Raw genomic sequence first — 16,398 nt, forward strand, 5'->3', positions numbered from 1 at the left:
TGCACTGTTTAGCTCAGCAATCACAGAGACCTGGAAATAAACTGAGATGCAGTTGTTCACCTACAGAGAGAATCAGGAGAAATTCTGAAAATAAGACCAGTGAATAAAAAAGAAAAAAGTACTCTCAAATTTTCTGCTCACTTGCTATGTATTTTTGTGAATGAAGCATTTATAAAACACTTCAGATTTTTAAATTAGAGAATGTCTTATGACAACAAATCATAAATTGACACACAAAATTTTCAAATATAGATTTATAATATCTAGTTTTAAACAACCCATTTTTATTGAACAATTATAGCATGTCACATTGGTGCACATGCAAATTCTAAAGATTTTACAGCAAATAGCTTAACTTTATATAAAGCACCACACTCACTAAACAGTGTAAAATAATGTTTCATTTATCAAGTATAATTTCTTTCATACACATGCAACAACATTTAAATTAGCTCACTTTCTTGTCTCTAGAGAATACATCATCAGTTTAATGAAATCATACTTATTGCACAAAAACAGCTGAAACCTGGCAAACTGATGTATGTGTCTCGAATTACATTGAGCGATATCATGGTATGAACATGCATTCACACACAGAAATCATCTGTACATGCATACTCTTCTACATTTTCTTTAACATATCACACAGGGATCATCTGGGCCTGATCTAACCTCACCCTCAAGTAATGTGTTCATCACAGCCTTCATCAAGTAGCTGGATGTTCCTCTTATACCCAATGGATGAGTATTGTAGAAATTGGTCATGTCCTGTGAATAAATACAATATAAATAAGGTGACAAGACCCAATACTACCTTTTCTTTCATTCTAATGGAGATAAGATTCAGAAATGGAGCAACCAATGTTTGGCAGCTCTAGCTTAGACATCTCAAAGACCTTGAAATATATCGGGGTTCCTTGCTTACTGCACATGCAGGACTCAAGGAAACAAAAGAAATTCAAAACCTCTCTGATGAACTGAACACTTTAACTCTGTTCTTCTCTACCTGCTGACTATAATGAGGTAAAGGAACAGGGTATAATGAGGATCCTTTACCTTATTACACTCATCAGGATGTATGTACACAGACGAAAGAGATGCTGCAGATCCAGAGCAACACACACAAAATGCTGGAGGGACTCAGCAGGTCAGGCAGTATCCATGGAAATGAGTAGGTATTCGACGTTTTGGGACAAGACCATTCATCAGGACTGGAAATGAAGGGGAAAGATGCCAGAATAAGGTGGTGGGGGGAGTGGAAGGAAGACAAGCTAGAAGGTGATAGATGAATCACATTGGATGGGGGAGGGGAATGAAGTAAGTAGCTGGGAGGTGATAGGTGGGAAAGGTAAGAGGAGATGTTTGAGAACTGCTGCCTGGCCTCAGCTAGGTTGAAGTCAGTCTGTCACATCATAACAGCATCCCCTTTGTGGATTAATGATGAGGTTGAGATTGGTGTGACAGAATTTGGTCTCAGGTTGAAACTAAAATTTGGACTTTAAGTGGGGTCACAACCCATCTATACTGCTTTTGTTGTCTCTTTTGAAAGAGTGGTGAAGGTGTCTAGTCATAATTTCTTCTGCACGATATAGTTATTTGATCTGTAATAGTAAATAGTTGGTGCACATTTTGTTTGCTCATTAATATTTTCTGCAGAAAAGCGTAAGCAAATTGAAGTGTCCAAATATAATCTGTTCTCATTCAACCCCTACACAACCTCAGAGTTCTAGATTGATAGACTGTAGAAGTGGCTGTCTAGACTGAGACTACTTGCAGGTGGGTCCAGCATGTTGTCCAATACATTTCTGATTAGGAAAAATAATCACGGATGATGCTCCAATTAAATTTGCTGACTTTTATGTATCTAACTGTGTGGAAGTTTGTGACTCTTGAGTGGAAGTCAACAGCCACTTGACCACTGTTCGCTTGAGCTGAGGAGCACACCCATCCTAGACAGAACAGGGTTTGAAGGCAGGTGATTGGTGGTTTCAGCAACTTGTCAGTAATTAGCATATCTGGATCCAATGATAACTTGAGCTGTACCAAAAGTAATTTAGAATTGAATTTGTCTTCCTTTGTACGGGCTATCTGCCTACTTTAGGCAAATTATACTGACAGAAAAATAGCGCAATTTAGCAAAAACTCACCATATTTACAATTTAAATGTGAAGTGTACTTACTTTAATTTCAACATTCTCCAGCCTTCTTTTGTCATCCTTAAACTCGTCAAAAGCGCTTTTGACCAGATTGTCCAAATTAACTTCAGCAGTAAACTCAAGTTCGGGATTGCGTTCCAACACAGCAGAAACTACCATAAGCAACTGCATCAAAAATAACTGAATATTATTTCTAAAACACCATTATAAAATCCTCAAAGAAAATATATATTCAAATTACTTCACTCCAACATGTGTTATCAAACCTTCTCTGGTGGTGACGGTGGTGAGGCAGAGGGGGGAATGAGGTGGAGAAGAGCACCTGTCCATTTAAGTTGACTGTAATCACCACACATATTTTCTACATCACTTCCATTGTAGAAGTGACACAAAGGTGTAGCTTTATGACACCTACCTTTCACAAGGAATGGGTGGGATCAGATGGGAACCGGGTGAGGGTTTGGGAAGGATGTCATTAGATTCAAGTACCCCTACTGAATGCTAATTGAATATTCAAAGGGAGTGAACTGATCTCTATTTTCAAACAGAAATGACTGAATCAGATTGGATGTGAGAGTTAGTAAATCACTGGATATCCAAAAACAAAATACTGCAGAAACGATACAGCATTTTAAAATTCTAGTCTCTGTTTTACATGCAGCACAGAAGGAAGCCTTTTGGACTGGCTCTTGAGCTTTCAGTTACTTCCAGTGCCTGACTATTTGAAGCAAAAGTGAGTCAAGGTGACCTACTGATCCAGGCTAGCACAGCATGTCCCTTATTATGCCTTGAAAATTGATTGTGTCAGCTAATTATATGATTGGAGCTTATTACTCTATATGCTTACTTTTGTGTGAAATAAAGCCGAGCAATAATTTGCATTTAGTTTTATCTTATGCAATTGTAGAATGGAGTGATTCCTATTTTGTACAATTATGCAAAGTTTTCACGTGGATTGAATGCTGTTCCTTACACAGTACTGTGGAAAAAAAGTATCTTAATCATTCATGTCTGGCCTCATTTCATTTCATTAGCAGAGCTGTTGCTAAATCTGATTATGAATAATGAAATTAATCAATTAGATGAGCTTAATGTGGATGATGCATCAAGTTTATTCTCATGTGGAGTCTTAGCTCGTAGATCCCTTCCAGTAGGCACAGACTGGTGGAATAAATGGATATGAAATAGCGAAGCAATTTTGGTAGGAAGACAAGGAGACAATAGGAATTAAGTGGTCTATGAGATGATGGAACAGAAGTAGCTGCAAGCATCTTTGAAGTTATAAGAACAAATGGAGAGGATAGAAAGGTTTGGTTATGCATTATGAGATTTGACAGAAGTGTCCAAAATCAATAGAGGAACAGAGATATGGAACCTCAAAAGTTAGGATAACTTTTTATGAAATTCGGGTTTGGCCTCAATTAGAGTTCAGCCTAGCCACCATATTTCAGGAAGGAAGGTAAAGTTTTAGAGAGAGTACAGAAGAGAAGGGCACCATGATGAATTATCAATTATGACACAAGAAGCTAGTGTTCTCTTTACAGCAGGCAAGGTTAAGAGGAGATTTGACAGAGGCATTCAGAGCCAGGAATGGCTTTGGCTGGGTGCATACAGAAGAACAAAGGCTTGGATTCAATGTGATTACTGACAAAACCAGGGAAACATTTCTTTTTACACAGTGAACTGCTGTTATCTCAAATACACTAAAAAGGTGGCCAAAGCAGACTCAGTAATAACATTTGAAAGCGAATTGAAAAATAAAATACAGGACTATAACAGTTCTATCAATGACTTGGCATATGGATAATAGGCCAAAGAATTTCACTCTGTGAACTTTGCCACTATCTAACATTCAATAACACTCAATTCCAGACTAACATTTTCAGCACCCTACCATTATTATTTAATTTGATCTGTAGTAGAGCATGGACTGCTCAGTTTGAGTCTGATGAAACTGTGAGCTGGGGAAGAAAGAAATAAGTTTGTGTTCTTGATTGGACTATGGCAGTGTGGGCTACCTCAGTGCTTTATTTAAATGCAGTAGCCACATTTTAATAAAAAAAAATTTCTCTGCATGAATGCTGGATCGCATGCTTGAAATGGGATTTTTCCAGAATCAAGTATTTATGACAAAGACAAGGTCAGATGTGCAATAAACTTTTAGTCTCCAGGCTTGGTTTGGCTGTGGTCAAGTCAGGTTTGAGATTTACAGCCAAGTAGATCATTAAGGATTTATTTTATAAATTTATGCAAAACATGCTTCCTTATCACAGCTTAAATATATATACAGATGCTGAGATGTTGGCAATTTTGGATGGGCTAAAATAAGATACTGATCAGTACCTCAACAACGATCTGTCGATATTCAGGCTGTATGATGTCTTGTAATGTGTCTTCCACGAGGAGAGAAAAGTTCATCTCGTACATGGTCATATCTGACAAAGTTGGTTGCTGCAGAAAGGAAACAGAGAGAAACATTTCTCCTGATGGAAAACAACATAATTTCTCTAGCACTTATAGAAATTAATATTCATTTATCATTTTGGTAAGCTATCAACTCAGTTTTCACAAACTGTACTAAACTTTCAGTTTCTTATTTTCTAATTAAAATGATCATCCATTGCAGTGTAACTCTTTCAGTATTTGTGGATTGTTCTAAAAAAGACAAAATATGGCAGGTTTTCCTTTGTAGCTACTCATCCGTCTCAGTGTAAATTCAGCAGATAGGCAATAAGCCACCCTTTTGATTTTAAACGCATCACCATGCTCTTCTGAGATTCTTCACAAGAAATGACTAGACAGAGCCAGAGAGTAAATGTCCCTAAAATATGGAGATGTATTCTAATTGGATGCAAATTACAGCATTAAGTTACATATGTTTCCTGTCATTTGTGCCATAGCAACAAGTAATACGTATTGGAAATGCAGGTATATTTTTGGTGTTCCGTTGCTATGTCTGCAGGTAGACTTTTTTTTTAGAATTTAAAGGTTTATTCTATAATTTATCAGGAGGTAATGCATATTATACATCAAGCTGCCATTTTAGAAACATGTTTGGGGACTGGCACCAATATCACGTCAGGTGTGGGTTCTGAGATCTGCTGCAGCCCGTATAGTTTGCTCGTTCTTGCTCTTCAAATGGAATCGATGATGGAAGTCGAAATCTACTAAAAATGGGCCACATAGTTTGACTCCTCCTGAAAAACAGGCCATCACCAGTAATGTGGTTTAAAAGGCAAGTACATAGATACAGACTGTCCTAATTGCAATAATGAAAATTTCCAGCCTTGTCATTTGGAACTTGTTTTCTTCATCGATATGCCGCATTTGAAGATGGTTTGAAATTACATGAAAATAATATTTGTTTCATTTAAACAATTACTTGGGGCAGGTGTTTTCCAGTCACTTTGATGCCCTCTGGTGTTCTTTCCAGAATCTGCCATACTCTGTCATAAAAACCCTTTGGAGTACGGTTTAAGGAGCCATCAAGATGACGCCTGTTCAGCCATGACCTAAAGGAGAAAAAATGCTCTCTAATTATTATGTACGCCCATTGATATTTAACATCCATATGTGAAATTACTACATAATTCATAAGAATATGAATTTCATACTTCATTGCATTTTTAATCCAGGATGATTCACAAACGCTATGAGTGAAATGTATAAAATAAAACTCAGGACAGAAAAGCCATTCACAGTGTTAATGTAAAGAAATACCAATTTCTTTCACATGGATCAAAAGAACTGTAACTAAAAGAAAAGTTTCCATTTGAAACCTTGCACTCTGCTTTCTATAAGTCATTGTTATATTTGCACATACAACAATTTTATCACAATAACTGTAAGTGTATTTTGAAAATCCAACAACGCAAAATAAAATATGTTTGGAACAGGGTTTTGTGTATTTATTTCTTCGCTTTAACTTGGTATTGCATTTACTCGAGCTGAGTAGGATGAAGCCTTTTGTTCTTTTCTAGATGTGAGGGCCCTTCATGATGAGAGTTTTAACAGCTAGTTTCAGTAGAGATGCACATTACTTAGTAATTTTACTCAAGGTGGTTAAAGGGCTGCTGGAAAGTAAAACAAAGGTGATACGCTGATGAAGATATAACAAGGATATAAACTTCACCTTCAATAGTGAAATGTCATTACTCAAAATTAAAGAATGCTGCCCATAAAGATCGGCTAATCTCCGCGATTCCTTTCCTGGCATCAGTTGCAATCATATGCCAACTGAAGGGCATCTTTGGCACCCAGGAAGAAAGACGTCTTTAAGCAGATTGGTCAGTTAATGCACAATAGGGTACTCACTGTGCAATCCAAGAATTTTAAACTAATTTGACAGATATTTTACCAAGGTCAACATTAAGATTGGACATACATGGCATTAAAATAGATGCTGAAAAGTTAACAATAACATATTTTAAAACTTTTTAAATGAAGAGATTGTGGAATTTTGAAACAAGTTTCTTTGAAAGTCAGACTCCACATATAAGACTATAGGGCCAGAAAGGCTGTTGGAGAATAATTATGACTTACAAAGCTGCTGAAACCTCCATTGTCGAGACATAACATTCAGGGAGCTTTCACAGACAAAATATTTCACCTTAATTCTGCAATTTATGTGGAGAGAACTGCAATCCCATGAGGAAAATGGAATCATAATCAGCTACTGGAGTAAGCAGACAGCAAAGTGACATGTACATCATCATCTGTCTCTAATCTCCAAGACTTACATGTCAGCAGCCTTTCAGAACTGCAGGCTGCACCCAGTCCAATAGTTGGATAAAAAAGAACTTCATTAATTTTGCTCTCTGAATTGGAAATCCTTCACAAGTTACTTAAAATAGAAAAGGTTCTTTCCTACAATACTTGCTAGATTAATTATTGTTACAAAATATCATAAAAGTACAAGTATGAAGTATGGGTGTAATTTCAAACAGCAAGATGTTTAAAGATACACATAGTTAATGTATGTTTAAATTTCTATATTTTATTTCTCCTAAATGAAGCAGAACCCAAGTTGAGGAAGCAAGACATCAAATGCCTAATTAGAGAGCAGAATGGTCAAATAACTATCATTCCGACTAAACAATGAACAGACATATAAAGTGTTATTCAATAGCCGGGAGCACCTAGCTGCAGGATTGATGCAGGACTCTAATCTTATTCCTATTCTTTATCAACTGAACCACAGCCTGGAACTGTAGTTGTAATCTTGGCAAGAATGTCAGTGCTCACTGCCATCCCCCTGTAAATCTGACAGCACCGTCTGGTGTCCGCATATATGTTCAAACAAAAATATCCAGATGTTTCTGTTATCAACTGGCTGTTCCTCTACAGAGTGCATAATTGTAGCATGCTAGACACAATCAGTTGTGTGAACTACAACTTTTACACAGTATGCTCACAATAAAAACATTTAACATTTTAAGCTATAGTTGCTGCATGAGTACTGAGTAAAATTCACTTGTAGGATATGAGCAGCATTAACTGGCCACCTATAGGCCCCTTTGAGAACGTGGTCCCTGAAATGCAACAGCCTTTGCTTTGGCAGAACTAAAGAATAGCTACTAGGAATGGAATTCCAGTATTTTGATGATGAAATAATGCTAATAATATTCCCAAACCAAGATGGTATCTAACTTAGACAAAATTATTGTAGCTGATAAGACCATAAGACACTGGAGCAGAAATAGGTCATTTGGCCCATTGAGTCTGCTCTGCCATTTCATCACTTTCCCTCTCAGCCCCAGTCTCCTGCTTTCTCCCCATATCCCTTCATGCCCTGACCAGTCAAGAATCTATCAAACTCTGCCTTAAATATACATAAAGACATGGCCTCCACAGCTGCCTGTAGTAAAGAATTCCACAGATTCAGCACTATCTGGCTAAAGGAATTTGTCCTTATCTGCATTTTAAAAGGATGATCCTCTGTTTTGAGGCTGTGTCCTCTGGTCTTAGACTCTCCCACCACAGGAAACATCCTCTCCACATCCACGCTATTGAGGCCCTTCAACATTTGATAGTTTTCAATTAGGTCACCTTGCATTCTTCTGAATTCCAATGAGTACAAGCCCAGAGCCATCAAATGTTCTTCATATCACAGACCGTTCAATTCTGGAATAATTTTCATGAAACTCTTCTGAACCCTCTCTAGTATTAGCATATCCTTTCTAAGATAAGGGGCCCAAAACTGCTCACAATACTCCAAGAAAGGCCTCACCAATGCTTTATCAATCCTCAACATTACATCCTTTCTTTTCTTTTTTAATCCTCTTGAAATGAATGCAAATATTGCATTTGCCTTCCTCACCACTGACTCAACTTGTTAATTAACCTTTAGGGAATCCTGCACATGACTCCCAAGTCCCTTTGCAACTCAGATTTTTAAAATTTTCTCTCCACTTAGGAAATAGTTAATGATTTTATTTTTTCTACCAAAGTGCATGACCAGATACTTCTGCCATTTTTTTGCCCATTCTCCTAATCTGTCTAAGTCCTTCTGTAGCTGCTCTACTTCCTCAAAACTGTCTGTCCCTCCACCTATCTTTGTTTCACCCGCAATCTTTGCAACAAAGACAGCAATTCCATCTTCCAAGTCATTATAATGTAAAAAGAATTGGTCCCAACAGAGAGCCTGTGAAACACCACTCGTCACCAGCAGCTAGACCAGGGGTGGGCAAACTTTTTGACCTGGGTTCTAAAATTTGACCGGGGGGCCGGACCAGGAGCAGATGGACGGAGTGTTTTGGTAATACACCTCATAAGAGAAAATAAAATATCATGGGATATGTAGAAAACATGTGCTTTAATTTCAATTGAAAATGAACAAATGCATTACAACAAAATATCTGTCTTTGAAGTCCCATGGTATTTAGCTATTTATTGAAATGACTTTTAAAACACTGAAAATTAAATGAATAAAATACAGCTTTTTTTAATAGTAACAGTTATTATTTTAAAGCACTGAAAATTCTGTTATCCTTCAAGATATTATCATCATCACTCTCCTCCTGCCTGTCTTTATTTCAAAAACGGTAGGAGATGCAGGTCTACTTGTCCTGCTCCTTCTTATTCAATTGTCCCCTGTGCCAAAACTCAACAACGACCAGCACAAGGACAGAACAGTGACAGCGCGCCAGTATGCGGAGCGCGTTATTTGATCTGGAGTGCATTATTTATTTTGAGAACGTACGTGCACCTGCGCACTACTCATGTCCATCACTTAACAGAAATGACATGTAACATGTAAGGCTTATTGAAAAAAATATTTTCAAATGGATTTTTTACATAACACAACGAAGAAACTTATTTTTAATTTCAGTGGGAACAGTGGTGTTGGTCTCCCTTTTTAGCCAGCGCATCAAAGTCTGGATTTAGTTTTGTTGTGGCGATTCTCAGGATGGATCTGAGGTGTTGGTCAGTTAACTTGGATCTGTGGCTGGCTTTGTTGATGTTCATGACGCTGAACGCCTGTTCACACAAATAGGTCGAGCCGAACAAAGAGTAAAGCGCAAATGTGAAGTAATACGCTGCACCTCAACAAAGGTCAATGTGTAGCGGTGTGCTACATGCAGCGGTAAAATTACGACACGGAGTCGGTAACTGCAGTCGAAGAAAAAAACTTTATTCGAAATCCCCAGCCTCACTTTTAAGCCTCCCTCAACCTGCCCCCCGTGGCGCAGAGGCTCCAAAGCTCTGTGCTCGCAAACCCCCGTAGGCTATCTCCCTTAGCCGGAACGCTGGCTAATTGTGAGCCGGTTCGGATGTGCCAGGAAATGGGTTGCCACAAATGTATATAGAGTGCGTCATCTATTGGGAAAACGCCAGAATTGCGGGGAAAAAACGTTAACAAGGTTTATTAATATAATTTCATCAAGTTCTGCGGGCCGGATTAAAAAGCTTAACGGGCCGCATATGGCCCCCAGGCCGTAGTTTGCCCATGCCTGAGCTAGTCAGAAAAGGCTCCCTATACTCCCGCTCTTTGCCTCCTGCCAATCCGCCACTGCTTTATCCATGTTAGTATCCTTCCCGTAATACCATGGGCTCTTAACTTGTTAAGTAGCCTTGTGTAGCACCTTGTCAAAGGCCTTTTGAAAATCCAAGTACACACCATTCACCAATTCACTTTTGTCTATCCTGCTTGTTATTTTGTCAAAGAATTCCAACAGATTTGTCAGGCAAGGTTTTCTCTTGAGTTAACTATGCTAACTATAGCCTATTTTATCATGTACCTCCAAGTACCCTGAAACCACATCCTTAACAATCGATTCCAATATCTTCTCAACCAATGAGGTCAGACTAACTGGCCTATAGTTTCTTTCCTTCTGCCACGCTCCCTTCTGGAAGGTCAGAGTGACCTTTGCAATTTTTCAGTCTTACAGAACCATTCCAGAATTTAGTGATTCTTGACAGACCATTACTAATGCCTCCACAACCTTTTCAGCCACCTTTTTTAAAACTCTGCGGTGTACACCAAATGGTTCAGGTGACTTATCTACCTTCAGATCATTCATTTTCCCAAGAATCTTCTCTCCAGTAATGGCAACTTCACACACTTCTGATGCCTGATGTTCTGGATCTTCACCATACTGCTAATGTCTTCCACAGTGAAGATTGATGCAAAATACTTATTCAGCTCATCTGCCGATTCCTTGTCCCCTATTACTAACTCTGCAACATCATTTTCCAACAGTCCAGTATTCGTTCTCGACTCTCTTTTACACTTTATGCATCTGAAGAAACTTTTGGTATCCACTTTACTATTGGCTAGCTTAATTGCGTATTCCATCTTTTCTTAATGACTTTCTTAGTTGCCTTCTAATGCTTTTTCAAAGCATCCCAGTCCCCTAACTTCCCACTAATTTTTGCCCTATTATATGTCCTCTCTTTGGCTTTTATGTTGGCTCTGACTTCTCTTGTTAGCCATGGTCATGTCATCTTGCCTTCAGAGTACTCATTCCTCAATGGGATGCATATATCCTATGCCTTCCGAATTGCTTTGAGAAATTCCAGCTATTGCTGCTCTAACTTCATCCTTGCCAGTGTTCTTTTCCAATCAATTTTGGCTAACTCCTCTCTCATGCCTCTGTAATTCCCGTTACTCCACTAAAAACTGATACATCTGACTTTAGCTTCTCCTTCTCAAATTTCAGGGTGAATTCTATCATATTATCACTTGTGCCTAAGAGTTCTTTTACCTTACACTCTTTAATCAATTCTGGTTCATTGCAGAACACCCAATACAGAATAGCTAGTCCCCTAGTGGGCTCAACTACCAGCTGCTCTAAAACATTTATTGTCCAATCCTTCTGGTACTTGACTGAGAAGACACATTCACAGGTTTCGAGTCATACATCGGCCAGACCAGGTAATCTCTGATGGATGTTATAAAAGCCCTGTTGTTTCAGTAACAATCTAATAGTTCCACGGTTACCATGCAGCATTAACAAATAAGTTTGCTTCATTTATGAAAAATTTGCCAACTGCCATAGTGAAGTTTGCACTTAAGTCTTTGGACTATGCTACCATACTTGTTACATTGCATTAGGTGGACATTATATACATAATGTGGACGTGGCTTACAGGTAGAAGAAGGGATGAATGAGCTGTTTTCATTCTATGTGTTGTCAGAATTTCTGGCAATTTATCCATCTCATAAAAGAAAGATATTCCATCAACATTATAGATGGTAGAAAGACTTGGGGAGGGGGTGGAAATCACGGGTTTGATAACCCACCATAGAACAACATGCCTTGCATGCACAATATTTATCTAGCAATTAAAGTTCTGGTCAAAAGCGACTCCCAAGTTGGTGGCAATCACTTTTAAAGTTCTGTTGCTGTGTGAACTTGCAACATGATCTTTTGCATATATTCCAATTAAAAATTAAAGTTTAATCTGAGTTTTTCAGTTGCTGGTTTTCTGGCTTTCAGAACTCTTCAATCTGATTGTCTGTTTAGCTTGACTGTTGATTTTGCTATGTTTGAGGAACAAGTGTTTAATTCCTGTCATGTAGAAATAGAGGGAATCAGTGTTAGCGAGCCCACTAAACAAGCTTGTACTAAAGTTAGTGGCAAGCAATCCTTTCAACGCTGACCACAAAATTTTAGCCAATAATTTCATTTGTGAGAGTAAAAATATCTGACTAATCAATATGAAGCAGTCATCAGCACTGTTATTCAAGCAGAAGCTGAGGTACTTTTGTACTTTCTGATTGAACAACTGAGAGGTTTACAGTCTCAGCATAAGTATTTTAAGCTTAAGGGGAGATTTTTTGTAATAACATTTGTTATCTTACCTTTCCAGCCACAAAAACCATTCAAGTAAAAGCTTTCAGAAAACAATCTTATGTAGACTTATCTAAGATAAATATATGTTGGTTTACTTTAGTGATCTACATGCTATCATTTTCAAGGTGTTAAAGGGGTGATTTTTATTTTATATCTCGACAAATCCCGGCATTATTTTATAACTTCTGAGTTCATTCTTTCACCTAATACTGACATACACATTGCTGATATAATCAAAATTAATCTAATTATCTTTGGTAACCAGGTAATTAGTTATTGAGCTTTAGTGCCATATACTCATGTGCGTTTAGGGACATTTGGATAAGTTGAATGAATATGTAGCTAAAGTGATTCTATGGGAGAGAGAGCTTTGTATCACTGGGCCACTGGTTCTATTTTTGTGGAAAGTGGATTTGTATATATGGGAGGTTTGCCATTGCTGCTGAGGGGTTTAAACTCATTTGGCAAGGGAGGGAATGGGACACAGAGAAGATGCAGACACGATGTGGGGCAGAGGGGAGAGCCTTGATGCATTTGAATATTGAAGGAAAACTAAGCCTGTCTAATAAGCCTGAATATTTATTTACTTACTGACATGACATGCAGTGTGGAATTGGTCCTTACAGCCCTTCGAACCACGCCACCCAGCATAACCCTAGAGTAATCACGGGACAAATGACAGTGATCAATTAACTGGTACATCTTTGGACCGTGGGAGGAGATTGGAGGACATGGAAGTCACAGGGAAGACCTACAAACTCCTTACAGACAATGGCAAGAATTGAACCTGGGTCACTGGTACTGTAAAAGCGTTGTGTTAGCCACTATGCTACTGTGCCCCCTTTCTAGGCATGTGTATGTGAAGACACACGGGAGGAAAACAAGGTTAAAATGCGTCTGTTTCAATGCAAGAAGTTTGACCGGTAAGTTATGTGAAATTAAGAATACTGATCCATACATGATCAGTACATACATGAAAATGATTTTGTTTCTGATAAAGACACTTTGTTGAAAAAAGCGCAGGAGCAGCAACAACATTGAACATTCAGGTGCCACTTGGGGAGATGTAAAAGAGAGGTGGCATTGCACTATTGATTCAGGAAACCATCAATGAGATACTGAGGAAGGATTCCTGTTGCTGCCTGTAAGGAGCTTGCATGTTCTTCTCATGACCGCGTGGGTTTCCTCCGGGTGCTCTGGTTTCCTCCTACAGTCCAAAGATATACCGGTTGGTAGGTTAATTGGTCACTGTAAATTGTCCTGTGATTAAATAAATAGGCATCTGTTAGACTCGAGACACCATGGATTTGTGCCTTGGAAAGTCTCCAGGGCGCAGGCCTGGGCAGGGTTGTATGGGAGACCGGCAGTTGTCCAAGCTGCAGGCCTTCCCCTCTCCACGCCACCGACGTTGTCCAAGGGAAGGGCAAGGGCTGATACAGCTTGGCACCAGTGTCGTTGCAAAGCAATGTGTGGCTAAGTGCCTTGTGATTGGGGGACTGCTGGACAGCATAGCTCAAATGGCCGGAAGGGTCTACTCCGCACTGTATCTCAATAAATAAATACCCAAGAATGGTCTTTAAATTAAGCCCTATGGGTAGAGTTGGGAACAAAAAAAAAAGAGGGTGATCACTTTTCTGAGGATATACAGTGGGCAGAGAAATTCTAGAAAAGGTTATCATTAAAAAGGACATATTAGAAGCTTTAGTGAAATTAAATAGGAATCCCCAGGACTTGATGAGACATCCAAGGAAGCTGGTACCACTAGTGGATATTGGGCTCTAGGCCTTATGTTGATAGATAAAGTATAGACAAATACTCTGTAATCAGCATGAACATGGTCGACCTTTTTCTTGTGCTATGATTCCGTATTCAATTTGCCAGTCAATTATTTCCCATGTGGATCCAGGACAGCTACAAGTCACTCAATGAAGGAGGAGACTGGTAGCTAAAAGTAGTTCATATTGATGATAAACTGATAATGTAGTTCTAAAGTGTATTTGATAGGCTCTTTTTGCTGATGAACCCAGTAATTATAACCATAATGGACAAAATTAATTTCCTTTTAATTCAAAACTTCGTAAGAAATAAATAATTTGCATTTGAAGTAATGCAATTTTTCAATTTCCATTTAATGTTTTACATTAACCTATTGAGATCTTCTGACCCCTTCAGAAAAAATCACCGCCTCCCTGCATCAAAACAGCATTATTCATTCAGGAACAATACTCCTCTGAAGCTGCGAGTGATGCCTGTTTCGTGGTATGCCCCATTAAGGGCTGTCTGCAAAGATTGCATTTGTGAAGCTAAATGCTGACAGCTGCATGAACTTAGAACACACCATTAGGGACTGACAATATCAATTTCAAGACAGCGTTACACAGGGAAACCCAGTAATGTTTTTCTGTGTACCTTGGAAATGGAGATCTTGACTTTCAGTCACTTCCGAAAGATTGCACAATCCTCAATTTTGGTTTAATGTCATTAAAGCGTAGCAGTATAATATTTAGATTAGTATCTCTGATGATATTCAGTCTACAATATTACTTCGCTGTTTCAGATTACCTTTCCATTTCACCAGGCTGCAGAACATCCAGTAAAAGCTTTTTAACATCACTTGGTGACATCTGGTACAGATAATCCGTGGATAGATCCTCACCTCGAATCTTAAGAGCATGTTTCATGGCGTGGATGATCCATCTGAAATAGATGAGAAAACTCAGACTTCTGACATCACTCACCACCATATAGATAAAAGAACATGACATTGAATTGAGCAACTGTATCTAAACATCAAAATGAAGCAGATTTTAAAATTCAAAGAACATTGACCTGTGCTACGATTATAGATCAACTCTATGTACTTTTACTGGCAGCTTTGTTAATACCCACTATGTTGGACTACTTTGATGTTATCAGAACTTGAAGTGGGAATAATAAAATGATGAGAAATTATGCCATTTGGAATTTATTAAGATCTTTCAATCTTTGACATTATCTTAAATCATCATATATCTTTCTGTCATCATTTGTAAACATTACTTAACAATACATTATTTGACACTACCTTAGCTACATATTGAAAACCTGAAATAGTCAACAGGATTATGATGATTATTTTTACTGTATTATGCCAAGGTCATCAATACCCTCAATCCTTTAATACTCTAGGACTTGGCTGGGGATTGGAATAAGATGGCAAAGTATTGATGAATGGTTGCTTGAGGGCAGCAAATATGACAATTCAAAACTTACCAATTCAAAATTCTTGGCTGATGTTAGAATTTTAGATACAAGGAGAAACTGTGAAGAATTGCAGAGGAGCAAGGGAATATTTAACGCACTTTGCTTTCATTTCTTTCCACATCATACTACTGTGATGGAGAACATTTTGGACAAATCAGTGATACAAATCAGGCCAGTGCTGAGGTTTTTTGCCAATCTATTAAAGATGTGCATCAACCACTTTATCTACTTAAAGTGAGTATTACACCTCACAGTCCTACTATAAAGGCTGTGGGTGGTTGTGCACCAGTTGATATATTGCATATGGGCATTTGATGATCAATAGAACTGGCTCTCCTCATTGAAGGACATATCATCTGATCATTTTGTACCTTCAACCCTTCTATGCTCGGAGAGGACCAATACCTCTGCACCTATGGTAAATAAATTTATAAGGCCTGTCAGTCCATGCTACATTGTATGGTAATGCTCTTCGTCAAAGTTTTAAAATATAGCATCAATGTGCAGCTGAGCAGTTTACATCAGTCAGTCTCCTTGAATTTATTCATTCAAAGGATGAGTGCTTCATATGCTCAGATAGCATTTGAGAAGGTGGTGGTGTGCTCAATTCTTAAACTGCTGCACTTGTTGACCCGTAATACTTTTAGGGAGAGAATTCCAGAATTTTTACCAGTGACAGTGGATGAACAGCAATATATGTC

General features: G+C 38.3%; 1 protein-coding gene across 4 annotated transcripts in view; it reads right to left on the minus strand.

Annotated features, from left to right (window-relative positions):
• Window positions 1-225: 225 nt before the first annotated feature.
• The window catches only part of phkb (phosphorylase kinase, beta), a 291,164-nt gene continuing 274,991 nt past the window's right edge, over window positions 226-16,398 (minus strand). For 2 of the 4 annotated variants that reach the window (XM_059992921.1, XM_059992919.1), the window contains 5 exons: window positions 15,017-15,151; window positions 5,539-5,668; window positions 4,500-4,607; window positions 2,181-2,321; window positions 227-768 (listed from right to left, as the gene is read on the minus strand). In XM_059992921.1, the coding sequence (XP_059848904.1) occupies window positions 634-768; window positions 2,181-2,321; window positions 4,500-4,607; window positions 5,539-5,668; window positions 15,017-15,151 (649 nt within the window). In that variant the 3' untranslated portion in view covers window positions 227-633. Of the gene's footprint in view, window positions 769-2,180; window positions 2,322-4,499; window positions 4,608-5,538; window positions 5,669-13,431; window positions 13,662-15,016; window positions 15,152-16,398 lie in introns of those variants that run through there. The other 2 variants (XM_059992920.1, XM_059992922.1) reach the window with 2 other exon arrangements.

This window comes from Hypanus sabinus, chromosome 17, assembly GCF_030144855.1.
Source record: "Hypanus sabinus isolate sHypSab1 chromosome 17, sHypSab1.hap1, whole genome shotgun sequence".
NCBI lineage: Eukaryota > Metazoa > Chordata > Chondrichthyes > Myliobatiformes > Dasyatidae > Hypanus > Hypanus sabinus.